Below are 25222 nucleotides of genomic sequence, written 5' to 3' on the forward strand. Positions count from 1 at the left end.
CTGGGGGTTTTCCTCTTTTGTCGTCAGCCCCCCTTCATCTACGTTGCGGAGTCAGAGTCAAATATTAAACCGGCATGTCCCACTCCCACGCAAAAATCTCCTGACTACTCGCCCGCTAAGAAACAGGGAGTTTAGGAAGAAAAGAGCAGGGGGAGGCCGTGTCTGCAAGCAAGGGGAGGATGTTGAGTTATGAGCTCTGTGACCACCAAAGGGAACAAAACCTTTTCTTCTTGAATTATTACGATTCCAGCGTCATCAAAAATAGCACAGAAAGCAACCAAGCGCTATTCAGGATTAAAATTGCAGACTGTATTGAATATACAGCAACATTATACATTCAAAACACGTCACCTCGGTAGCCACGGAACAGAAAAATTGCATCTTAGCTACTAACACAGCACAAATAAGTTACCCTCACAAAATATCACCGTAGAAACGCGCGCGGGTCAAACATGTGAAAGTCTTGTCTTTTTTTTTTTAAGCCGTAGCAGCTAAAAGCATCGCTAGTCTTGTTTTTATTGTATTTTAGTATTTTTTAAATTGCACTGCTCTGTCTCAAGGCTATGTTTTATAACCTACACTGTGACAAATAATCATGCTGCGGTTTAAATAGCCTTTGTTTATCACAGAAGGTACAAAATATCTCACAAACGCTGTGGAATTTGCGCAGAGAAATAAATATGCATGGAAAGAAACTACCACAATGATGTTACACACTCATACATTTACATCTGGAACTCGTAGGGCAGTACAGTAATCCCTCAAATATCGCCATTAATGTAGACCGATAATCGAAAAATCACGAATTAGGGTCACCCCTATTATAACTTTTTTTTTTCAGTGCTGAGTCCTTGTAATAAAAGTGTCTTCCACTTACGAGTTTCAGTGTGGATTTTCATATTTTTATGAACTTAAATAAACATTTTTAATAATTAATAACAGGGGGGAAATGGCAGAGTCGTGAATTCACAATAAGTGAAGCCGCGATAATTGAGGGATTACTGTAGTTACTTCTAGATTAAATTATAAACTCTTTTACAACCCTGTCTCCGAAAAAAGACCCTGCCATGTTAGTGAATTTAAAATGAGAGTTTTGGTTTGTCGCAAGCAAATAAACAGACAAAATCCCTTAAATTGGGAACGCAAGCCAAACATTATACACAATTCCAGATTGTTCCATATTTGGAATTTTTTTCCGCTATCATTTTTGGAAATGATACTTCTTCACATATGTAAGTAAACAATGACATATTTATCCTATCCAGTGTCATATCCTGAGTTCCATCTCAGGGAAAACATACACATTACGAACCTGAGAGCAAAATTCTACTCCAGTCATTGAATTACTAATCGCTATAATTTTTGTTAACTATATTTTTCAGAGTTTTTAACATATGCATTCGTTTTGGTCCATTTTTGTTTTTTAAACTAAATCCTTGGTGCGCAGTGGGTATAAAAAGCTTGCACAGTATTCTTCAAATACTGTGTTTGGAATAGAAAAATGATCACGATATGTCATTTCTAAAGTTTTTCCTCCCTTAAAAGAAGAAGCGGACCTGAAGTGTTGTGTGATTTTGGTCTCTCTTTTTGTTTTATATTTTAAACATCACAAAAACCTTTGAATAGGGGTATGTAGATTTAAAGGGGCAGTCAATAACTTTATCCAGTGGAAAGACTTTGGTCTATTTTGCGGCCCAATACAACTATAATTGGTGTTGCCTGTATTATAACAATTATATATACATGTTTTTGTGAAATCACATTAATTGAGGGATCTGTTTTGGGGCGAAAATATAGCCAAATAGTAAGAAATAACAAAATACTTAAACAAACGGAAAAAAAACTAAAAAATGTCAAAGAAATTTTAAAAAAATAGTAATACAGTGGGGGAAAATATGGGCCCGTGTTTTTTTTGTTTTTAAGCCAATGCTAACTTTTTGTGATACTGATTATCAGTTTACCAACTCAAAACAAAACAGAAATTAATTTTTCCGACTCAGATATTTTTTCAACACTGGTACCATTTGAGCCAATCAAATGCGAGTGTGAAGAGTCCTTGTGATGTCATTAATACCCGGTATCACAACAACTGAAATGGCTAAACGCGTTAACAGTATCTTTTTTGTCACAATTTGCACGCTTAAATCATTCCCAAGACCGACTTTGACATTTCGACTATAGCTGTTGTGTGTCCCTTTTAATATATCCACGCTTCCTACTTGGTTTGGCATGTTTTGTTTGTCTCGTGTTTACGTAAAAGTGCTTCTTTTTAGTAGTAGACGGATGCCACAAAAGAGGAGCTTGTGGACACCTTTCACATTTCCAGTGTCTCTCAAAAAAGGATTTACAGGATGGGCAAAGAGGAGGAGAGGATGATGGGAAAAAATATTTGGGCTTTTTTGGGGGGTGTTGCCAAATTCCCAGTGGACTAACTCCGGATTAGCTGCGTCTCTGGAGGTGAAAAGCGGGAGGAAAGGGCCGAGGGTCACGAGGTAAAGTAGGAGTTTTGCATGGAGTAGAGGCGGTCGATGGGATTCCCCAATCTCGCCGCCAGGAGCCCGCCCTCGCCGGCCGCGAGGAGGCAGTCGCCAAGGTGACCCAGGCCGCCGTCGCCGTCCAGGTCGTGGAACACCGTCTCGGAATCTGGAAAGGGCAATTCCCCCCTGTTGTGAGCCGGGTTAGCGCTTCGAGGGGTCCTAACTGGCCCCCATTTACTTCTCCGCGTAGAGATTGAAAGGAAAAGCTATTTTTTTATCTTAAACTCTACATTGGGGCTCGACATTAACGACAGCTAATTCCAATTTGACAGTGTAATGTTTTGATGACGTGACCTGAAATAAATAAGGAAAATCACAAAAATCGCATCCGTTTTGTTTTCTCGGCCATTTTGACACATTTTCATCTTCATGTGTACTTTTTACGCTGCTTGTGTAAAATATTTGTTTGCATTTTCTTAAAGGCGCCACCATTTTGCAACGAATATTATTTGTTTTTGTGCTGTGCGCATAAATCATGTTCCGTCTGCTCATCGTCTTTGTACCGGAACTCAAAATCTTCCACTATATTTGTGTTTGGTACAGTAATACCTTGAGATACGACCTTAATGCGTTCCGGGACCGAGCTCGTATGTCAATTCACTCATATCACTTATTTTTGAGTGGGTCTGCATTGTAATCCAAGTTCATTTAAATTTGTTTATGTTATGTTACGAGCGCGCTGCTGTGCAAAAAGTCTATCTACCCTCCGCAAAATCTGTCTAATTTTAATTCTATTAAACACATTTTAGTACTATTAAACCACTAGTTATTTGTTAATTTGTTAATAGATGGCGAATTATAACAAATTTAAAAAAAATCCAATCCAATATCCTGTTTTGGGTGATTTTTTTCAGAGGGTTGGAACGAATTAATTTGAGTTCATTTCTATGAGAAACGTTCATTTGAGTTACGAGTAAATCGACATACGAGCTCAGTCCCGGAACGCATTAAGCTCGTATCTCGAGGTACCACTGTATTAGGTCATAAATGAGGGCAGGTTGAGCTAAGATAGATGGGTTACCTGTTAAAAAACTTCATGTATAACCCTGTACTACATTTGCCTTTTTTGGGGCTTTCCTACCGTACGGGTGGAGCTGCTCGCTGTTCAACTGAGGCGGAGTCAGCCCGTGTCGAAAGGGATCCCCGCCGTAGATGTTGGGGTCCAGCGCGAGAAGCTGCTGGCGAGGCAGGGTGGGGTACCCCAGAATGCCGTCCATGCCGTGACCGCTGGATCCGTCTGCGTGGAGGACAGGGGAAATGAAAATGGAGCTTTTCAAACACCCGAAGGAATCCTTTACCTTCACTGTCGTCGTTGCTTTGGCGCCCCCCTCGAGCCACGCCCCTCCTGGCGCCCCCCAGCTGTTCCTGTTCCTGCTGCTGCTGTTGCTGCTGCTGCTGTCTCCGAGCAATCTTCTTCATCTGAAGGCAAAAAGAGTCCAAGTAGAACCTTCTCGCAAGGCCGACGGGGACCGAGAAACTGAATTCGTACCTTGGCCCTCTGGTTTTGAAACCAGACTTGCACCACCCGCACGGTGAGGCCCGTCTCGGCAGCCAGCGTCTCTCTCACCTGGAAGTAGATTTTTTTTTAATTCAAGTTAAAAAAATGGAAAAATACAACAATGCTAGTGTTAACAATAGACGTGTAATCCATCTATGGACATTAGTATGTGTTGAGGTAGTGAGGAAAAAGAGGGAAAATGAGGTTCAAAACACCTATTGACGGCAATAGACGTCCAAACTATTTGAAGGGGAAGTCGAGGAGGGACGGCAGTGAACTAGAGTAACCCACGTCACCCATTTTCCTCGCGTTTAATGCTTTCACAAGCATTGACGATGATAAGCGTCTGAATAATTAAAGCCGTTTTCAGCCTCCTGCTGTTCATTTGAATGACTTTGGTTTTTGTAGACGACCAATCCACTTGAAGGGGGCGGGATGGCAGCAAAAGGACATTTTTTCAGGTCGGAGTATGTATCGTGGGAGCTAGTAAAAGGAGGAAACTGACGTTGGAGACACCTATAGATGTCCAATCTATTTGAACTGGGAGGAGCCCTTCGGCCTGGGCAACTGTCAATGGCGACCAATGATTTGTTCTGGGTTCAAACCCATAGGAAATGTTGTCATGATGACAAAAAAGATGTTCCGTGTGTGTCCCTCCCTCACCTTACGGCAAGGCTTGGCCGACACTTCGAAAGAGGCTTTAAAGGCGCGGCGCTGCTGCGTGGTCAAGATGGTGCGAGGCCGCTTGGAACGTTTGTGGTCCTTGCCGTCCTCGCCGCCCTTGCCTCCGCCGCCGCCGCCGCCGCCCCCGGCGCCGTCTTCGTCCTCGCTTTTCACTGAAAAACACAAACAAATTGTGGCAGTTTCAAACGTCTGCTCACTCACAGATGAACGTTTTGCCCCAAAACCTGAAAATTCAGGCTAACATGACACATTTAAAGCTAACATTCATTTTCAAGACCTTGTCAGAGGGTGCTATAGCTTATACCCGCTAACTAAAAAAAAAACTGAAGAAAACTTTTGAGTCAAGTAATTTTTGCGGTTCATGTTGCGATTTGACGGATACCGCTATCGCTTCCTAAATCAGGGGTCGGGAACCTTTTTGACAGAAACCATAAACAATTGATATTTTCTAATGTTATTTCTTGACAGCCATTCTCCGAATTGAAAAGTAAAAATACATGAAAATGTGTGATCTTTTTTGGTCATTTCTCCACTTTTAAAGTACAAAAAGTCCAGTATTTCCACCCATGGAAAGAGCCACCTATGGCTCCCGAGACATATGTTCCTTACCCCTGGCCTAAATCAAAAAGGAAATGGGCATCTGAATTTAAATGACTAAAAAAAAAGCTTTTACTTTATTCGATTCGAATAGATTGGCGGCAGCGGAGTCAAGATACTAGCACAGCCAAATGGATTGGCCTTTGTTGTTTTGCTAATTTCATCTCTAGCAAGTTAGCACGGTTTTGCTAGCTCAGCAGTCAGCCCGTTCGACGACCACGGCGAGCGCCCGTTCAAATCCCGGTCGGAAAACTATCCCGGCGATTGTCCCCGAACCTAGATGGCATCATTTTTTGAAAATAAATTCAAATGTCCGTCCGTCCGTCCATCTGTCCGGCGACCGATCCTCTTTCCTTACCTGATTCGGTGGGCGTGGGACTGAGGGCGGCGAGCATCTCCCTCTCCTTCTCGTAGTCCATTCGGCAGAGCAGCTGTCCTTCCTTGAGCACGAACTCGTCGCCCCGCTGCAGCCGGCGTTCGCACTCGCAGCAGCTGAAGCACCCCAGGTGGTACACCTGGCCCAGCACGCGCATGATCAGCTCGGAGCGGCCGACGGCTTGCAGGCAGGCGCTGCATTTCCTCACAAACAGCCTGCGAACGCACACGCGGGCAATGCTGAGTCGGGGTGGGGTGGGGTGGGGTGGGGTGGGCGGTTATACAGGCGGAAGAAAATATCCGACGTCGAGCGGGGCGTCGCCGGGGCGGGGGAGCTGAAAGGAGGCCAGGTAATTAAAGATGGAGGCGTTGACAAGAAGCCCCCCAACACGTTGAACCATTCCTGAGATTAGCGCCGTCTCTTAATTAAAGGTCGTATAAACACGCGCCAATCCGCAGAGCGGCGAGGTGAACATCTGCCATAGTAGAAATTACAGTCCGCTTCGATAAAAGTCTGTTTCAGATGTCGTGCTTCAATAACGCTTTCCGCATCGTAAGTGGCGCTAGTTAGCCTGGGATTACACAGGGAGACTTTTTATTTTATTATTATTATTGTTAGAATTATTATGGAATATTCTATATGTGTTGTAAGCATTTTTCAATAAGTAGTAAAGCTATAAATCAAGTCATGAACCATGGACACTTTTCCTCCACATCGTCTCCTCAAGGCCCCACAGCTCGAGGACACATTGTTTTCACACACGCTTTTCGGCAGAACACAACGGGACTGTTTTGACGGGACTCCAGCAGAAGATGGCGATAATCGCATTATTGTTTGAAAATACGGCTTTGCTTTGTTTACCTTGAAAGCATTCCTCACACTTGTTTTTCTAACCAGCGAAGGTGTTATTGTACTGATTACATGAACATGTTTTTCGAATGTCGAGATTAAATACAATGATTCAGTTACTAGAATTTAGAATGCACTGGGGGCTAAGACGACGCCACATTGTATCTCCTTGCAAGTTCGCCGCAGAGTTTGTTGAAAGATGTTTTTCCTTTTTTAATTAAATATTACTAATAATGATTTAAAAGGTTTGAATCATTATTCCAACATTTGGTCCTTCGAGTAGCCGGGGTCAACAAACCGATAGGGAATCCAGACGCTGCGGTTTAATATCTGGAGTGACCGTGCACGGCGAGAATCCCTTTTCCAGGCTGGACTATTTCTCAGCAGCGCCTGTTTTCTAATCGGTTGACGACTATCCTCTTGGTAAGCATCTTTCGACATTTCTGCCGAGTCCGCGTGTGATGGCTGCATATTGTTGACGGGTTCCGAGTGCGTGAAGGGCATCACACGCGAAGGCCTTATTTTGAGAAGTAAGGCTCGCATCCTGGGGATAGCGATTTTAAAAAACCCTGTGGATACTAGTCACTAGCAGGTAGACACGGTGTGGTCTATAAACGTCTGCCGTGTACAAAAAACAGGTACTACGGGGGCACACAAATCCGCTCCAAAAATGGGTAGTGGAAACAGTAAAACGGCTATTGACGATCCAAAGATGCGTCTGCCGTGTAAAGATTGGAAATTTGTTGAAAATCAAAGCGCTACAAGGGTTAAACACCTAAACTTATGGATAAATAAATATGGATTTGCTGGCCAGCTTAATATGCATAAGATATTGATACTGCAGGATAAAATACGTGCTAAGCATGGGGGAAATCTTAACAAAATGGAGCAGGAGGGATATAATGATACCTATTATTGGTTTATGATACATGGGTTAAATCAGTTGATAACGTTGGGACTGGAAACACAGAGGCTGTGTTATTCCACAGAAAAGAGGACGGGGAGACTTGCCCGGTGGGGAAGAAATATGTTGTTGTTAAAAAGGAGGGCCCCCTCCGACAAATATGACCAGGTCGGGAGGGCCCGTGGGGGACATGGGGAGAAAACGCTATCTCCCCAGCCTGGGGCGCCGCCAATGAGTGATGTGTTTATTGAACAATATCCCATGATCGAAGTTGCTAATACTAATGTGGGCAAGGAGCAGGCTCCTAATAAATTTGGATGTTCGAATCCATAAGCTGATGGTGGCCCGTTGTGTCATGACGGTGGTAATTTGAATTTGAGAGTGCATGAACTGATTGATCGGGTTACGGGGAAGTTTAAAACAAAAGTTAATTATACCGTGATCAGCAGAGCTAAACAGAGGGATGGTGAGCCTTTTGCAGAATATTAAATAAGGATGACGGCTTGTTTTAAGGCCAACAGCGGCCTCGCTGAAGACCACGCGGTGGGCAGCATTTATCAGGAGCAGCTAAAAAATGTGTTGCATGCTCATTCAAATGTGTTGCATTCTCATTCAAATTATACTTATATATATTACATATATCCCGCGATTGCCCAAATAACAGGGCCTGTTGGATCTGTGGGAAAATAGGTCATATATCCCGCGATTGCCCAAATAACAGGGCCTCTAAAAGTGAAGGCAAATCGGCATGACTAGTCGGGGGGCCTGCTCAAAACGAGAAATGGATTTGAGCAGAGGGAAGTGGAACTAAATTTAGCGGAGATATTGGCACTTGATACAATTAAACCTGAAATCACACTGTTCGTGAATGGGATGCAATTAAAATTTTTGTGTGATGCTGCTAGGCATACTTGTTAATAGTAACTAAATGTACTGTCGATGTACTGGAATGGAATGGCTTATTGTGGCTTATCCTGGTTTCGTTCCCGTCTGCTAGCGGGAATATTTTGGTTAACAGAAATACAAAACAGCAAATTAAATGTTTAGCGGGGTTGCCAAAACTGCGTTTTGGTCAGACTCTAAACTTGCCGAATAATGCTTTGATTGCGGGGGGAGCGCTCTGTTTTGGTGCGGCTGAATGTTACAGTGATTGGCCTTGGGGGTGCTGAAGCAAACTTGATATAGTTGTGCTTGCAGCATATTGTAATTTAGTCTTCTCTAAAAAATGGTTGCTCACAGGAGGCACAGGAGGGGGACACAAAGAAAAGAGAGCACTTTGGAATTTGTAAACAAAAGATAAGGCTGCTGCTTCTGCAGCGAGCGTGAAGGTCGCGGTCAGCGGGTAAGGGCGCGCTTCCGTTTAAACATTTCAGAATAAGAACAAAACATGGTCTGCAAGGGATGCAGAGTTCCGCGATTATCTTCGCATTTATTTTTGGGATTTAATCAGAAATGTCTTTCAAGGTGATAGAAGATCTGTTTGGCTTTGGAATTGGGAATAATACTATTATTATTATTTTCTTTTTACTTTAATATAGGAGATTGGCTGGTTAAAGAAAAATGAATGGATTTTTTTACAATATTATGGCATAGTGGTTACAATTTGTGGGTCCTTTATTAAGCATTGAAAATTGTAATTAGGAAATGCCTAGTAAAAGGTGGATTTCTCTAATTTAATTATTGTAGATTTTTTTGTGGTAACAGGGAGCTATAAGAAATGGCTCTTATCTTAAGTAAACATAGTATGGGGTGATTTGCAATTTATGTCTTAGGTATTAAGGGTTATTTGGTTGTTAAAGAAATCAGACATGAAATTAACAATGCGGAAATGAGAAATTTCATGGCATTCGTCCAAATTGTTAGGTAAATTGAACCTGGCTGGGGTAGATAAGATAATTGGTTAAGGATAGGCATGGTTTCCCTAGAAGAAACATGGAGCGTCTTTAGGTGCACAAAAGACTTTCCTTGTTTGACCTGAAGGGGGCGTATGCTTTGGTAGGTCATATTGATGACTATTGGGACGTTATTACTGTCTATTGCTTTAGGGGCATACAAATTAAGAATTTAGCCAAAACTTTGCATTGCAATTATGGGGTTAATACAACTGAATGTTACGGTGATAACGATGGGCAATAACAAGCTTAGATAAAGGGGACTATCTACAACAAATTCAGGTGGGGCCTTTCATAGTGTGAAACGAGTGATGAAATAATGTCTATGTTTTAAAAATAACATCTCCAAATTATAAAATATCAACCTTGGGGAAATGCTTTAAGTAGATGGGTTGATTAGAATGGGCAAAATTCGATAACATTGAAAGGGGGTGAGATAAAGTTTTTACAAACGGTTAAAATACAAAAAGGGGGTGTGTGTGTGTTTCAATGTGTCACAACTTTTCCGTTATTACATTATTGGCGAATAGATGGTTAATCACAGCCACTCGCAGGGCAGTCCACATGCTAACTGACTGGGATAAGGGGCGGTGGCAATTGAACAAATTTCTATTTTTAGATATGTGGCATGTGAATCTAATACATTAATTATCTAGTTTCTTCAGGCATCAATCTTGATGATTGGGGGAGCACTCTAAATTTCTTGATTATGAGTGCCAGCGTGGATGAGTGTCTGTCTTTTGTGTTTCAATTGGCTAGCCACCAAGATATATCAATATTCTAATATCAAGGTGGAATATTTCTGAAATCGCTGATAAGCCTTTCAAGGACGGCGGTGGCAGAGTAGGACAGAAACAATAAAGAAAAGAATTTCGCCAAATGAAATTTTTTGATTTCTGCAATGGGAAATTTTGGGAACCTGGGGGACTAAACAAAAACAAAAAACTTATCTGGGAGGGCTGCCATTTTGAGTCATGGTAAATTTCATGCCTCAAAAAAGGGGGAGGTTATATATTCAATCTATATGCAGATATATGGCCAAAACACGGGCGATTCCCCCTTATGTCAAGCTACAAAAGCTACATATCCATTTCAAAGGATACACATGGATTTTATAGAATATGTGTGGTGCATAACAGTCCTAAAACAGATTGGGGAAACCTTGTTGCAGAAACTGGTCTAGATTGGCAAGCTTGGATGACACACGTGTGCAAAAAACCATCAGGCCTTCGATAAAATTAACCCATACGGTGGGGCATTACAAATCATAATTCAGACTGACAAATTAACTTGTGGATCTTTGTCTGACGTTTTTCCTAAGTCCATGGGTAAGAAGGTCGTCGGAGATGGAAACACCCGGATCCGCCATAGTAAAATTAAAATCTGAGATGACCAGAGAATTCATTTCTGCAACGGGGAGTTCCCAAACGGGAGGCGGTAAGAAATAATTGGTTATTGTTGATGGAAAATGCAGCTATTATAAATCAAACCTGTATCAAACCTGTATCAAACCTGTATAACATGTATGGGGGGCCGACCTCTCTTAAGAGTAGTACCCGCGCAAATTACCCCTGATTGTGTAAAGGAGATAATGCAAAATTTATAATTAGAATTATACCAATATTTATTACAATAATTTATACCAATTATTGTGGCATAAAGGCTCATTGAACTGTACTCATATATTGATCTTGGATTGAATCGAATTTTGCCAGACTGTAATATCTGTACATACTGTATCGTTTTTCAAAGAATTGATATTGACAAAAGATGTAAGCCCAAAATGTATGAAATGGCAAAGGACAAGCCTAACTTTTCAACACATGTCGCGTTTAATCATTTTACCTGCTTAGTCCTCACAGGGCACGGACCGGCACTGGGAGCGATAAATGTGACGTGGTGTGCCCACGTCCTAAAACAGACTACACCCCTGATTCCACGTTCTGACCTATGGTGGTGGTGGGGTCAAAACAAATTATACGACTCCTGCCAAAATGACAGCAGGACTTTGTGCCTTGGTCTCACTGCTATTACCAGTGTCTGTTTTTCCATCTACAGTAGAGGAGATACAATTGGCTGCACAGAAATCCGGTATGATGGCGGGCCCCTCGCGACGGCGTCGCATGGAGAGAGGGTGATACATTGATGCGATTGGCATCCACGAGGATGAGTATAAGTTGGCTAATCAGATCGCAGCAGGTTGGGAGTATATTTTTCTTTTAATTACTCCAAACAAAAATGTGGATTGGATAAATTACCTGCATTACAATGTCCAAAAACTTGGAAATTATACTGAACAGGGATTTGTGGCGATAAAGGAACAACTAGCAGCCACCAGCCTAATGACGTTCCAGAATCGCATAGCAGTGGATATGCTGCTCGCGGAGAAAGGGGGCGTGTGTGCAATGTTCGGAGATGAGTGTTGCACTCACATACCGAACAACACGTCACCCGAGGGGTCCCTCACCGACGCCATTGATGGCCTGCAGACCCTCAACCGCAATATGAAGAAGCATTCTGGAGTCAGTGAATCCGTCTGGCAGCGCTGGTGGCGGGATATGTTTGGAGCAGTTTCCGTAGCCCTTTTTGCTACGATTTTGACATTGTGTGGGTGTTGTATTATTCCCTGCTTAAGATCTTTGATAAGCCGACTTATAACCACTGCGATTGCCCCTACAAATTCCAAATTGCATGAATTATATCCCCTACTGAGACGTGCTGACACTAACAGTGATTTCCAGGAGCATGGTAATAACGAGGATGGATTGGACGAAAATGATCTTATTTTCTGTTTTTCAGACCTGCCGAACGAGTAGAGCCTAAGCGGGTAAAATTAAAACAGCCAACGGTGATATCCCTGTTATTTTGAAATTGTCATAAAATGAATAACAAACATATAGTAAAAGGAGGGAATGTTAGAATTATTATGGAATATTCTATATGTGTTGTAAGCATTTTTCAATAAGTAGTAAAGCTATAAATCAAGTCATGAACCATGGACACTTTTCCTCCACATCGTCTCCTCAAGGCCCCACAGCTCGAGGACACATTGTTTTCACACACGCTTTTCGGCAGAACACAACGGGACTGTTTTGACGGGACTCCAGCAGAAGATGGCGATAATCGCATTATTGTTTGAAAATACGGCTTTGCTTTGTTTACCTTGAAAGCATTCCTCACACTTGTTTTTCTAACCAGCGAAGGTGTTATTGTACTGATTACATGAACATGTTTTTCGAATGTCGAGATTAAATACAATGATTCAGTTACTAGAATTTAGAATGCACTGGGGGCTAAGACGACGCCACATTGTATCTCCTTGCAAGTTCGCCGCAGAGTTTGTTGAAAGATGTTTTTCCTTTTTTAATTAAATATTACTAATAATGATTTAAAAGGTTTGAATCATTATTCCAACATTTATTATTATTTTTATTCTGCCCGGCGATTGGCTGGCAACAAATTCCGACTGCCTGTGGTTGGCTGCGGCACCCCGCACGACGCTCGTGAGGATAAGCGGCTGGCTCGGAAAAATATACTTTGAACAGGGGTGTGTAAATTTAAAATAAGTCAATAGGTTTGCAACCCTGGTGGAAAGAAGATCTTCTTTAACACTTCCATGCATCACTTATGAGTTTTTATTGTTATTATTATTTTATTTGGGGCCCTTGGGTGATTTTAGTGTTACCCGCACGTTTTTTTGTGGCGGGAAATAAACTATTATACATGGATAATTAATCGATGAATCTATTTTAGATGGGGGTCTACAAAACGAGTCATAACAATGTTGTCTAAAATTGTGTGTGTGTGTCTAGTATGTGTTATGGTTTATCTTCAACCTACACAAGGAACTAAATATGGAAATTAGTCCTCGGCTACAATCTTACATATTTACACATATATGTTCAATGTTGTTGAATATAAATATTTTCATTAATATGTGCTGTCCCTTATTAAATAAACCAAACTGAAACTAAAAAAAAAACTGAAAAACTTCTATTAAAAAAATAAATAAATAAATTTAAAAAAAGAATTAAAACTTCCCGAAATCATTTCAAAAAACACTAATAAATTGTGGTTAAAAAAAAGAAGAGAGAATTAAGTGTGTATTTTTAGGCAGCTCAGAAATTAAATGAATGGATCAAAATGGTACTTTAACGAATGAAACATGACAATTTTCCCCGCCCGTGCAACGCAAACAGCAGCACGCCGTTTTTCTCCGTATCACAAGGACTTTCCCAATTGGCGCTGCTTTGATTCCTTCCCCTTCCTTCTTAACTCCTTCATTCCCCTCACAATTCACTTCACCCACACCCACACACACCCACACCCACACACACCCACACCCACACACACCCACACACACCCACACACACCCACACACACACACACACACCAAGCCATTGAAATTCCTCCCAAATCCCCCCTCCCTCCCTACCGCTCTGTTTTTTTCCCCCCACCTTGGCATTCCCAGTCGCCCCCCCCAGGCCCGCCTCCCCCAGTTCACCCAAACTAATAAAGACGGGATTAATTAGATTGTTGTTTAAACAGGGCGACGGCCAGACAGACGCTGTAAACTCATAACCGGGGATTGAGGATAGCATGGGGTTAATCTCTCGCCGCTCGCTTCTGCGCGCCGAGCCGCGTACAAACACGCTCGAGTGAGTATCGACGGCCATTCTCGCCCATTTCCATTCGGGACGGATATCGGCGCCGTGGGTTCAATTTGGGGGGCGGGGAGGCGGATCCAAACGGAAGGGAGATCCGGCACGAGAGCGGTTGTCGCTTCCCGACGGAGCGCCGGGAAGGTGTCGTGGCGCAAATCTGTCATTCCGTCCCAAACGCAGCTGCCGCCGCTAATCTTTTCCACGGCGTCTGCCAAAAAAGCGTCTTCCAAATTCCCCCAAAACGACGGCGTCGTCAAGTCGATGGCGAATAATGCGTACCTGTGGCTAATACCCGTGAGAGTCGACGCTCGGGCCAAAACGCCAATAGTGTGGAGCACAGTATAGTAGAAGAGGGCAAATGGTCTTGAATTCACTCACTACCATCGACGGAGATAGACGTTCCCTCCGTTTCAACCGGTCATTTGTCATTTAGCTGAAATGAGGGGCACCTGAGACCGTCTCGTTACAATTAGAGGGCGCCAAATTGAAGCGTGTAATTGCCCTTGAAGTGTCCAAGATCAATGAACCACTTAATGAGCAGCTGTTGTTGTCAATGACAGACAATTAGTGTCATTTTGCATCATTTTTGGGTACTTGCTTCATATCCTATTGGTGTTTGGGGAATTTCCAAGCTGCTTCTTGTTTATTGGTTGCTTTATGCTAGTATGTATGTATACATGTACATCTTTCCATGTGTATGTATGTACATGGATATGTATATATGTATGTATATGTATAAATATATGTATGTATATGTATATATATATGTATGTATATGTATAAATATATGTATGTATATGTATATATATGTATGTATATGTGTATATATGTGTATATTTATTTATATATATATACATATATATGTATATCTATATATGTATATATATGTATAAGTATATATATATATGTGTATGTATATATGTGTATGTATATGTGTGTGTATCTGTATATGTGTGTGTAAATGTATGTGTGTGTGTACGTGTGCGTGTGCGCGTGTGCGTGTGCGTGTGTGTATATATATATATATATATATGTGTATATGTGTATATATAAATGTATATGTATGTGTATATATGTATATATATATATGCATATGTATATATATATATATATATATATATATATATATATATATGTATGTGTATATATGTATATGTATATATACATGTATATATATATATATGTATATATATATGCATATATATATTCCTGTGTCTGTATTCTCACCCTGTTGCTACTGTGACAATGAAATTTGCTGAATACGGGATGCATAAAGTTATTTAATCTAATCTAATTGGAAGGGTCCTTGCTAACTCGTTGGCTTTCATCGAAGGCACCGTTTTGACTGCAGGGGGCGAAAGAACAAACACGGAGGCGAAATTGTGGTGGAGGTGGTTGCCCGGCCAACTCCAAGCGTTTTTCCTAAGACACAAGCGCCTTCTTGATCGTTTCCCCAACGATTCCACCGACTCGAAACTTGCCATGAGAATGGCACGATGCCTTCAGGTATGCTTGAAAATCCCCAAAACGGCGGCGGCCTCTTAGCAGCGGGCGCCCCTGACAGGGCCGGCCGGCGTGAATGATACTTCTATTAGTGGGGGATTAAGCAGATCGACTTACAGCCCCCCCTCGGAGTCAGTTAGCCCAAGTTGCCCCGGTTATTCTACGCTGAGTAAATTGGGCCCTATTTAGGCTACGTGGGGTACTTGACCAGGTCCGTCTCACGTGGAGACATTTTGGGTCACTTTGGGCCCTTTTGTCCCAGGGTCAAAATACTTTGTGACTGAAATGAAGGAGGTTTTCGAGCTTGTCCATCAGCGTCAATTTAAGAAAGAATGTCTTTTTTGGGGACGAATGTGTCAAAATTGAAATAACGACTATGTTTTTTAGACATCTCATTTTGTACAAATAATAATATTTCACTAATCGCATTCTTCCACCACGATAGACGTCCAATTCATTCAAACTGGGACGACCGGACGTGAATACTCATTGAACGACGGGCAATATTTTTAATCCTATTGGGGCCATTATCGTAGAATAGTATTGTTTTGATTCTTTTCAATGTTTTACAAACATTGGCTCAGTTTAAATTGTGATTTAGACATAAAAGATAAGATACTATATACTTTTAATGAGAAGGACTTTATAATGTTAATATAGGGGACATAGTTTCAGATTAATATAAATAATAAAAAATAATACAACGTAAAAAAAATAATAAAAATAATTTTAAAAATATAAATAGATAATAATAAAACATTTGAAAATAATTTCAAAAATATTAATTAATTAATAATAAAACTTAAAATAATAATAAAACATTTAAAAATAATTAAAACATAAATAATAAATAATAAAAATTATAATAATAATAAAACATTCAAAAAATAATAAAAAATATAAATAATAAATAAAAAAGAAATACATTTAAAAAAAATAATATAAAGAATATTTTCAGATAGTGGTGTGCCTTGAGATTTTTACAATGCAAAAAGTGTGCCGCAGCTCCCAAAAGGTTTGGAAACACTGCTCTAAACGACAAATAAGCGACAATTGACCGGCCCGCGTCGGAGAAGACAATCTCTATGCGAACGTTGTACTTTTAAGTCACTTTAGTATCCATTTTTTTCTCCCTCCCGCGAGTGTGTACGCGTGCGCGTGGGGCGGATATTGCGCCGTGGCGCAAAAATGGCTGAGAGCCAAGGTTCAGTAATCACATCATCTCCGTTTATTAAATCTCACTGCGCTGCTTCTGTGTTATTAAAATCTCCCAGCATTCCCCACGATACTTGCTACCCCTCCCTGCCACCTCTCACTCACTCACTCACTCACTCACTCACTCACTCACTCACTCACTCACTCACTCACTCGGCGTGTATATGATTACACGCGGTACGGCAAAACACACGCACGCTCATTGAAAACACACACACACACACACGTGGCGATACACACACAGACATAAAAGTGGGTTTGTGGAAAGGCAGATAACGCAAAGTACAAACATCCATAAAACGAGGCCAGATGCTCTTGTTTGGCTAGCAAGGCGTGCGCTGATAAATTAGCACGCCCGACAAGACGTTTGCTTGAATGAAAGTTTCCGAAACGAGTTAGAAAAGTAAAGCTGGAAATCAGGGATGGCGAGTTAGACACAAAGAGCAAAAAAATTGAAATTGTGAGAGTCAAAGAGCCACACCACACAATGACCTGCCAAAACAAACACACAGACACACAAACATACAAAAACACACAATTAAAACCATATTATTCACCAAAACGGACACACACACACACAAACACACAAAAACATAATATTTACCAAAACAAACAGACACACACACACAAAAATACAATATTAAATCCATATTATTCACCCAAATTTTTCAGAAAATTCCATTTTGTGCAGAGGATAAAGAATATGCGCCTGTTCCAAGGCAAATTTTCAGAAAATTCCGTCATATTGTGCAGAGGATAAAGAATATGTGCCTGTTTCATCGCATATTTTCAGAAAATTCCGTCATTTTGTGCAGAGGATAAAGAATACGTGCCTGTTTCATCGGAAATTTTCACAAAATTTCGTCATTCTGTGCAGAGGATAAAGAATAGGCGCCTGTTTGATCGCAAATTTTCAGCAAATTCCGTCATTTTGTGCAGAGGATAAAGAATACGCGCCCGTTTCAACGCAAATTTTCTGAAAATTCCGTCATTTTGTGCAGGGGATTAAAAAAACGTGCCCGTTTGAACGTTTTCAGGCCAAACTTTCACAAAATCCTAATCTCTCGCTCATAAAAACTCGTCAAGCTAACGCGTCCGCCATTTTGCCTTCCTCGGCGAGCGGAATATTGAAATAAAAATGCCACGTCCCCGTCATTTCTCTCAGGGTACGATTGATTTTCACCCGATGCTACGGAAAATGATAATGCGAGGGACCCGCCTCCAACGTGTGTCTGTGTGTGTGTGTTTCTGTGCGTGTGGGTGTGTGTGTGTGTGTGTGTTTCTGTGCGTGTGGGTGTTAGTTTAGATAAAACAGTTAATCCCCAGGCCACCAGAACGCAATATCCTGTCTGCCCGCTTCTCATTTCCTGTCTGTCTCAGGCGGTGCGGGAAGCAGCGGGCCAGGGGCGGGGGGTGCCGGTGACGGGGGACGGCGGGACCCGTTGCCCCAGAAACAAGAGATGCAACCATTTGGTGGAAAGTGTCGACGCCGCCGTGAGCCCCCCCGTCACCGCCACCGCCGCCGCCACCACCGCCATTCTCTCTCACACTCTTCCTCGCTGCTTTTATTATCTCAGATTTAATAAAGGCGAGGGCGAGCAGCTTGTTCTGCCATGAAACATTTATTAGCTGTCTGTTATAAAATTGTTGTGTGTGTGTGAGACGGAGGGGGTGATGACGGGGGCTCATAATATGCAAAAAGGCTGGCAATATCACCCCCACGTGCGCAACTGACGCCCCCTTCGAAAAAAAAATGTCTTCCTCGCATGCTTCGGTGTATTTTTCGCATCAAGTGACAGTTGGCTTTTTGTAAAAAATGTTAAGAAATGCAACGCCAACACTAAGGATGATACACAACATACACAAAGTCAAATAATTCTCTAAATTAGGGCTGAAAACTACAGAATAAGATCACAAAAGAATAAAAAAAAGTGGGCCAGATTCTGAAATTAGAATTAGAAGTTTGATTTTGAAGTCAAAATTCTGACTTTGAATTTGGAATTCCGACTTTAATGTCCGGTTTTAAAGATTCTGACCTCAGAATTCCCATTAGAAAATTTTGAATCAAATTCTAAATCCACCCCAATCAGGAAAGTAGCCCGCCGAGTTCACAAAATGAGCATTTCGCTAAACTGGCGGCCAAGAACGGTACTGCAACTGAAAAAAAATGACACCCAGATTCCCATTTGGGTTGCCAGATCAATTATCCTGCCGACGTCACGTTTCAATCCGAAAAAAAACACCAGAGGCTAACAAGCTACGCATAAATACTTGACGGTAGTCGGCTATAGTTTAGCGGACGCTAACGAGAGCACGTCGACATTAAAAGTATTTCCCCACAGTCCGCATCAGGTCTGCCATTTTGCCGGCTAATTAGCGTCCCCTCCCCATCGTAATCCCCGCGGGGAACGTGAAAGCCCGAGCGGGCGGCGACACGAAGAGAAAACAAGAGATAAAATGTTTGGCGCGGTGACTGCGATCAATCTCGCTGAAAAGGAAATGAGCTTCGGGACGGCGAAATCCGATTGCAAAGCGGACAGTGACGAACGAGGCGGCCAATTGAAAGAGAGCCCGCCAAACGCCTCTTTCGGATCATCTTTAGCGACAATTGCTTTCAGCACAACAAAGCGCCAGCGAGAAAAAAGGAGATTGAATCTTTCCTAAGCGTCAACTCCGGAAGGGAAGAAAAATGATTTTCGTAACGAGCCGACGTTAGCGTCAGCGAATCGCGACCGTGCCGACAGGTGAATGCGATGCTCAAATATTCGGGCCGATCATCGTCGTTTTTACGGTGGCGAACGATTGGTGGGGACGTTCGGCGAATACGACGCAATCGCTCGCGACGTTAATTGCGTTTGTCGAGGGTCCTCGTTAGCTATCAGCTAGCATTCAGATGCATTTAATATTCTAGACTGCTTATTTTTAATGCCAAAGGGTGAAAATCACTACCGACAAACCTCACACCACAAGATGATAACTCGGAAATGGGAAAAAAGTCAAATCCATACAAGCGCACCCCAACAACGCAGGATCATTGGGAATTCAGATGCATTAAATATTCTGGTCTTTGCTTATTTTTAATAATAACAGGCGAAAATCATTACTGACAAACCTCACACCACAAGGTCATAACTGGGAAATGGGAAAAAATATCAAATCCATACTTAGCACACCCCAATACGGCGGGATAATCGTGCCTTTAGACGCATTTAATATTCTGGTCTTTGCTTATTTTTAATAATAACGGGCAAAAATCACTACTGACAAACCTCACACCACAAGATCATAACTCGGAAATGGGAAAAATATCAAATCCACACTTAGCACACCCCAATACCACAGGATAATCGGGAATTCAGATGGATTTAATATTCTGGTCTTTGCTTATTTTTAATAATAATGGGCAAAAATCACTACTGTCCTATGTCCGATTATTATTATTATTATTATTATTACTGACAAACCTCACACCACAAGATCATAACTTGGAAATGGGAAAAAAAATCCATACTTGGCAAAACCTGATATGCTGATTTGCTCATTTTGACAGAAAAAGGGGTACACATTTCTATTAATACACACCACAAAATGGAAATTGTCACTCGGGATAGTATGTTATAGATGTTGTTAAAAAATCTGGCCTTTTCCCACATTGATTATTCAGCACACCACAAGACGATGGTTCCGACCATTCAATGTTAGCTCTCTACTTACTTTGACCTCAAAAGTGTCAGAAAAAAACCCACATTTAAAAATGGGCAAAAGGCCCAAGGTGGCTTGAAAAGAAGATCAAGCCTTGCTTTGGCTCCGCCGAGGAGGCGGAGCTCGCTCGCTCGCTCGCTCGCTCGCTCGCTCGCCTCTCCCTGTGGGCCAGTTCATAAAGGACTCCGCTAGTAAAGCCTAGCTTTGGCGAATATCCGCCCCCGGCGACCTGTTTTTCAGCCCGTTCTTACAGAGCTTACAAGGAGGGCCGGCGGGCTGGCCCTCGCCGCACTCCGCAGCGTCCGCCGGGCAACCTGGCGGCTTGACCTCGGCATTTCTGACCCGTCATTCATGTACGCCAGACGTGTCCAAAGTACGACCTGCTGGCTAGCATTTATTGCCAGTCTTTTTCTTCTCTTATTTTATATTTCTTTAGTAAACCTATTTGACATTTTTCCGGTTAGCGGAGAGGCAAACCAGGCGATGGCTTAGGGCTCCTCCCATAAAAGGGGCTCCCCCGAGAGCTGCCAAATTATACTCCGCAATAACAACAAAATTGGACTCGTCTTCGTTTGACGCTACCATTGAATGTGAAAAGTGAAATTCCGTCATTTTGAAGATGTAGGTTTACGCATTTGAATGGATCTTATTCATGATTAATATTGAATGTTTTTCCACTACCGCGTATGGACGAGGGAGGGAGGGAGGGCTGGCAGGCGCTGATGATGAAAGTTGAGGCCAAGCAAACAAGGAGACATTGTTGCTTTTCCTCTGAAGGTCAACAACGAGCGCCAAAAAAAAAAAAAAAAGGCGGCAGTCCATATGGAATGCATACATGGGGAGGGGGGGGCAGTTTAGAGGGAGGGGCTAAATCCAGCATGTCGCGAATAAGCCCCTGGCTAGTTAGCGCAGGTGCCAAAATGGTGGCCCGCGAAAGAAAATCATGACGACAAAGTTCAAACAAAGATTATTGATTTGAATAAATACATTTACCATTTTTCTTCCCAGTTTTTCCCCAATCAGTCGTCAATCATTTTCAAAGTAAATGACGCGGACCAGAGTACCCGCAGAAAACCCAGGCAAGCCCCGGGGAGGAGAACACGCAAACTCCACACGGGAACGTCCCAACCGGAGAACAAATCCGCTTTTTTACCTCCCCTCCGACTGTTAGGAAAAAAAAGGGCATCATTTTTGATAAGCCGGTGCAAGATAAGCGTCATACAATGGTACTTTCATCCGCGGCCAGTTCTTTTTTTTTTACTCTCCTCCAGATGTCGGTACTGTGGGAGACGCTGGACGCCGTCTGACACTTTTCAAAACATTGATAGCGGACGGACGGATGGACGGACGGATGAACGGACGGACGAACGGTACGGTACGGGGCGCCGGGAGATGAGAAACGTTGCGTGTTTGACATCTGGCAAATGCGGCGGGGGTTAAATTCAAGTGTTTGTTTATTTATGTACGACGTCGCCACCATCGAAACCAATTGGACAAAGCAGTACGACAAAGCCAACCCAATCCAACAACGCTGATCTGCTTTTGTTTACATTTTAGATCACAGTTTAGCTTATTGGATTTTAATTGAACTCAGCTAACCAAGCTATATATTCTCATACATTGTTAATTAGACAAGATTTTATATGATTTTTTCCACCCCAACTGTTTGCTTAATTAAAAAATGTAAAAATCAATATTACTAAATAGAAAGTCCCACTATGACGGATTTATAAACCTTGCTGGAGTATTCAAAGACGAACAATCAAGATCCATAACTATTGAAATTATGCAATAAAAATGAATTTGGGTGTTCTTAAAAACATAATAACAAGTACAGAGGAGCCTGAAGAGGGCGTATGATTCAACAAAAAACGAGCATGTACATACTCGTGTTTATCACGGAATATGAAACTATAAAGGGGTCAAAGGTCACAGAAAGAGATTTTTCCATACTTTTTCAATTAAATTAAAAGATAAAAAGTAAACATTCACAGTCTTCCCCCTCAGAAACACAAAAGGACATTTGCTATTGCTCAAAAAACAAACATTAATATCTACAATCGTGGCAGCCTTGTTGGGAGACGTACCTAATGAAACCGGAAATAGGACACCCACCAAAAAAAAAAGATTTGATCATGCACCCCTGTTGCACCCCACACTGCCTCCACTGAGTGGAACAACAAACAAAACAAACAAAACAAACAATTGCCTCGATTGGATCGCGTGTGTGCGTGCGTGCGTGCGTGCGTGGGTGTTCTTACTTTTCATAGTCGGGCTTGCAGTAGAGAAGTCGGTCCCGGCAATAGCAGGTTCCGGTGAGGGCGCTCATGCAAACCGTGCACTTGACGCACGATTCGTGCCACGAACGTTCGTTGACGCGCAGCAGGAATCGGTCGGCGATCGGCGACGAGCAACCCGCGCACACTTCGCCACCTGCGCCAGAGTAATCTGGACCTGAAAGGACGCCAACCGGAACAAGAAAAAAAAGTGAAAAAAAGTTAGCCGTCCAAACACACTTCCGCGTTGAGTTCAAGGGTCGTACGAAATGTCACTCTCAGACGTCAATCACTTACTTTATCTCACTAAGAAATCGTCGTCACTTTAAAAAAAAACTATTTTTGTTCCAAAATTAGCAGTTGGAAACCGTATCCAATTTAGAATCGAATCAGGCAAATATGTTTCTTGGGTTTGAGAGTGAATCCCGATTATACACCTGACCAAAAAGGTGATCGTGAATGGGTCTGTTTATTAAAACGAATTATTTGCCATCTGCGTAGAATCGATCAAATAAAGTTTAAAAGTTTTGCAACGGTGGCCAAAATATTGACGCGTAAAGATTGTTTTGGCTAGTAACATTTTGGTTATTAAAAGTTGGCACTAAATAAAAACATTTCACGCAAAATTAAAAATATATACGTATGATTATAGTACAATTACTATTTCCTCTTGTGGGTGACCAAAATATTGGAAATAGCCCACAGCAGTATGTGCTTTAATTTGATTCCACATTAATAATGTATAATAATAGGGATGATTAAAAAATAATAACATTGTTATTTCCAATGGGGCATATATATTAGCTTTAATAGGTTAGCAACAAGATTACAAAATAACATTTGCCAATATTGGTCTAATTAAAGTAGTGTACAGTTGTTTGTTTTTAATATTTGAAATTAAGCTATTCATACTAAGATTTCCCCAAATATTAAACACGTTATTAAAGTGCACAATAATACGCTGCAATATCACATCGTTTTTTCCACATTATTTGATTTTCTGTGGCCACTGAGATTTTTGTTTTGTGTCCATATTTGTAGTTTTTTTTCTTCCTTTCGGAGTTTTATTCGTTGTTTTGTTTTTGTTTTTATCCCAGAAGGCCCGGGCGTGTTTGTAAATGGCTTTCAGGAAGGTTTTTAGTCGTTTGAATTAGTTTAAATTCTCTTTTGAGCTTGCAATATATATGCGACAGCTGCTCGTTTCGTTTTAAAAATATGAATATGCTTTTTGGGGTATTTTTCTGAGCCACTGACCGTCAAAAGGTGTTGAGGATGGAGGCTGCTGCAGACACGACGATTGCTTCTCCTCCGTTTTCATGCCTTCTCTCCTTGCCTCAGTGTGCTCGCTGCAGATTCAACAATTATTACGAATAAAAGAGGAGAAAAAAAAACGAATTGTAACGATATGCTACAAGAAAAAAAAAAATTACGTGGTGGTGCAAAAATATTATTGTTCACCACAAAAGTATTCAGAAGCCTACAAGCTTGAGTTCTTACATGTGATTAATTAACAAGTTAATGTTTTACGAATTTTGCACTTCTAAAAAAATCATTAAGAGATGATAATTTCTTTAGGTCGATTTTTCAAATGATAGTAGTATGATTATTTTTTGTCACAATTACAAGGCATTATATTCCTGGCAAACTTCGAAATAATAGTTTTTTTATACACACTATTGCAATAAAATGATTCACATGACAATAGTTTTCTTTTATGACTTTTATGTATTTTATACTTAAAATCAAACTATCCATTTGGATATTTGTTTTCATTATTGTCCTGAGGAGATGACTTTAAAGAGCGTTATTATGAAATACTGCAAAATTGCCCGTTTAATTACAACATTAACTTAAAAAAAACTACAACAAAGGCTGAGCCACAATAATGAAAAGAAATGAATTATGGAAATGCCAGCCTAATCTGATTTGATTTGATGACCAACTCCAGGCCATGGGGGATGAGAAGGGGGCTTCAAAATTCATGAGGGGCACATTAACGTTCCTCACTAATAATTACGTGCTCACACCAAATGAAAAAAAATAATAAGATCCCATAATTTAAAAAAAAGTCAAATAATTTAAACGAGTGAGCCCAGTGATGAGAATATCAGAAGCTACAAAAAATGTCCACAGTTTTCACCATCTCGAAAATGCACATTTGGAGCAGGTGCTGGTGCACGATCAGTTAAAAGTAATGGAATATCATAAAGTGGATGAAAATGGCAAGTGTCTTGCCTTATGTCGTCTTACCTTGAGGGGAAACACACTCCTGGAATCTCGGTGGGCAACATTCAAAAGCCACGGCACTTCCCCTTGCACGCCTTCACCTGCAGCGAGCTTCCTTCCTTTTTCCTTTTTCTTTTTCCAGCGTCTCGCCTCGCTAAACATCCATGATGACACGCCACTCGCAGGCGATTGTCTCTCCTCCTTCTCCTTCTCCTCCTCTTCCTCCTCCTCCTCCTCCTCCTCCTCCTTTACCTCCTCCTCTATTCGTGTTTTGTGCGTGGAGGAAAAAAAGGGCTGAG

General features: G+C 41.6%; 1 protein-coding gene across 1 annotated transcript; it reads right to left on the reverse strand.

Annotated features, from left to right (window-relative positions):
• Nucleotides 1–287: 287 nt before the first annotated feature.
• lmx1al (LIM homeobox transcription factor 1, alpha-like) lies at nucleotides 288–25114 on the reverse strand. The gene is made up of 9 exons (XM_077620067.1): nucleotides 24948–25114; nucleotides 23952–24043; nucleotides 22683–22875; nucleotides 5675–5907; nucleotides 4699–4871; nucleotides 4027–4104; nucleotides 3836–3956; nucleotides 3619–3774; nucleotides 288–2643 (listed from the first exon to the last, which is right to left on the reverse strand). Exons 1-9 carry the CDS (start codon nucleotides 24986–24988, stop codon nucleotides 2486–2488), a joined length of 1245 nt encoding a protein of 414 aa, XP_077476193.1. The 5' UTR covers nucleotides 24989–25114; the 3' UTR covers nucleotides 288–2485.
• Between the last annotated feature and the right edge of the window lie 108 nt (nucleotides 25115–25222).

This window comes from Stigmatopora argus, chromosome 14 (genome assembly GCF_051989625.1).
Source record: "Stigmatopora argus isolate UIUO_Sarg chromosome 14, RoL_Sarg_1.0, whole genome shotgun sequence".
Lineage (NCBI taxonomy): Eukaryota > Metazoa > Chordata > Actinopteri > Syngnathiformes > Syngnathidae > Stigmatopora > Stigmatopora argus.

Coding starts and splice junctions, on each gene's coding strand:
- lmx1al (XM_077620067.1), bottom strand. CDS start 24,988: ATGTTGCCCACCGAGATTCCAGGAGTGTGTTTCCCCTCAAG. Junction 5,908..22,682: donor TGCAAGCCCGACTATGAAAA/GTAAGAACACCC, acceptor GTGCGTTCGCAG/GCTGTTTGTGAGGAAATGCA. Junction 4,872..5,674: donor TCCCACGCCCACCGAATCAG/GTAAGGAAAGAG, acceptor TGTGTTTTTCAG/TGAAAAGCGAGGACGAAGAC.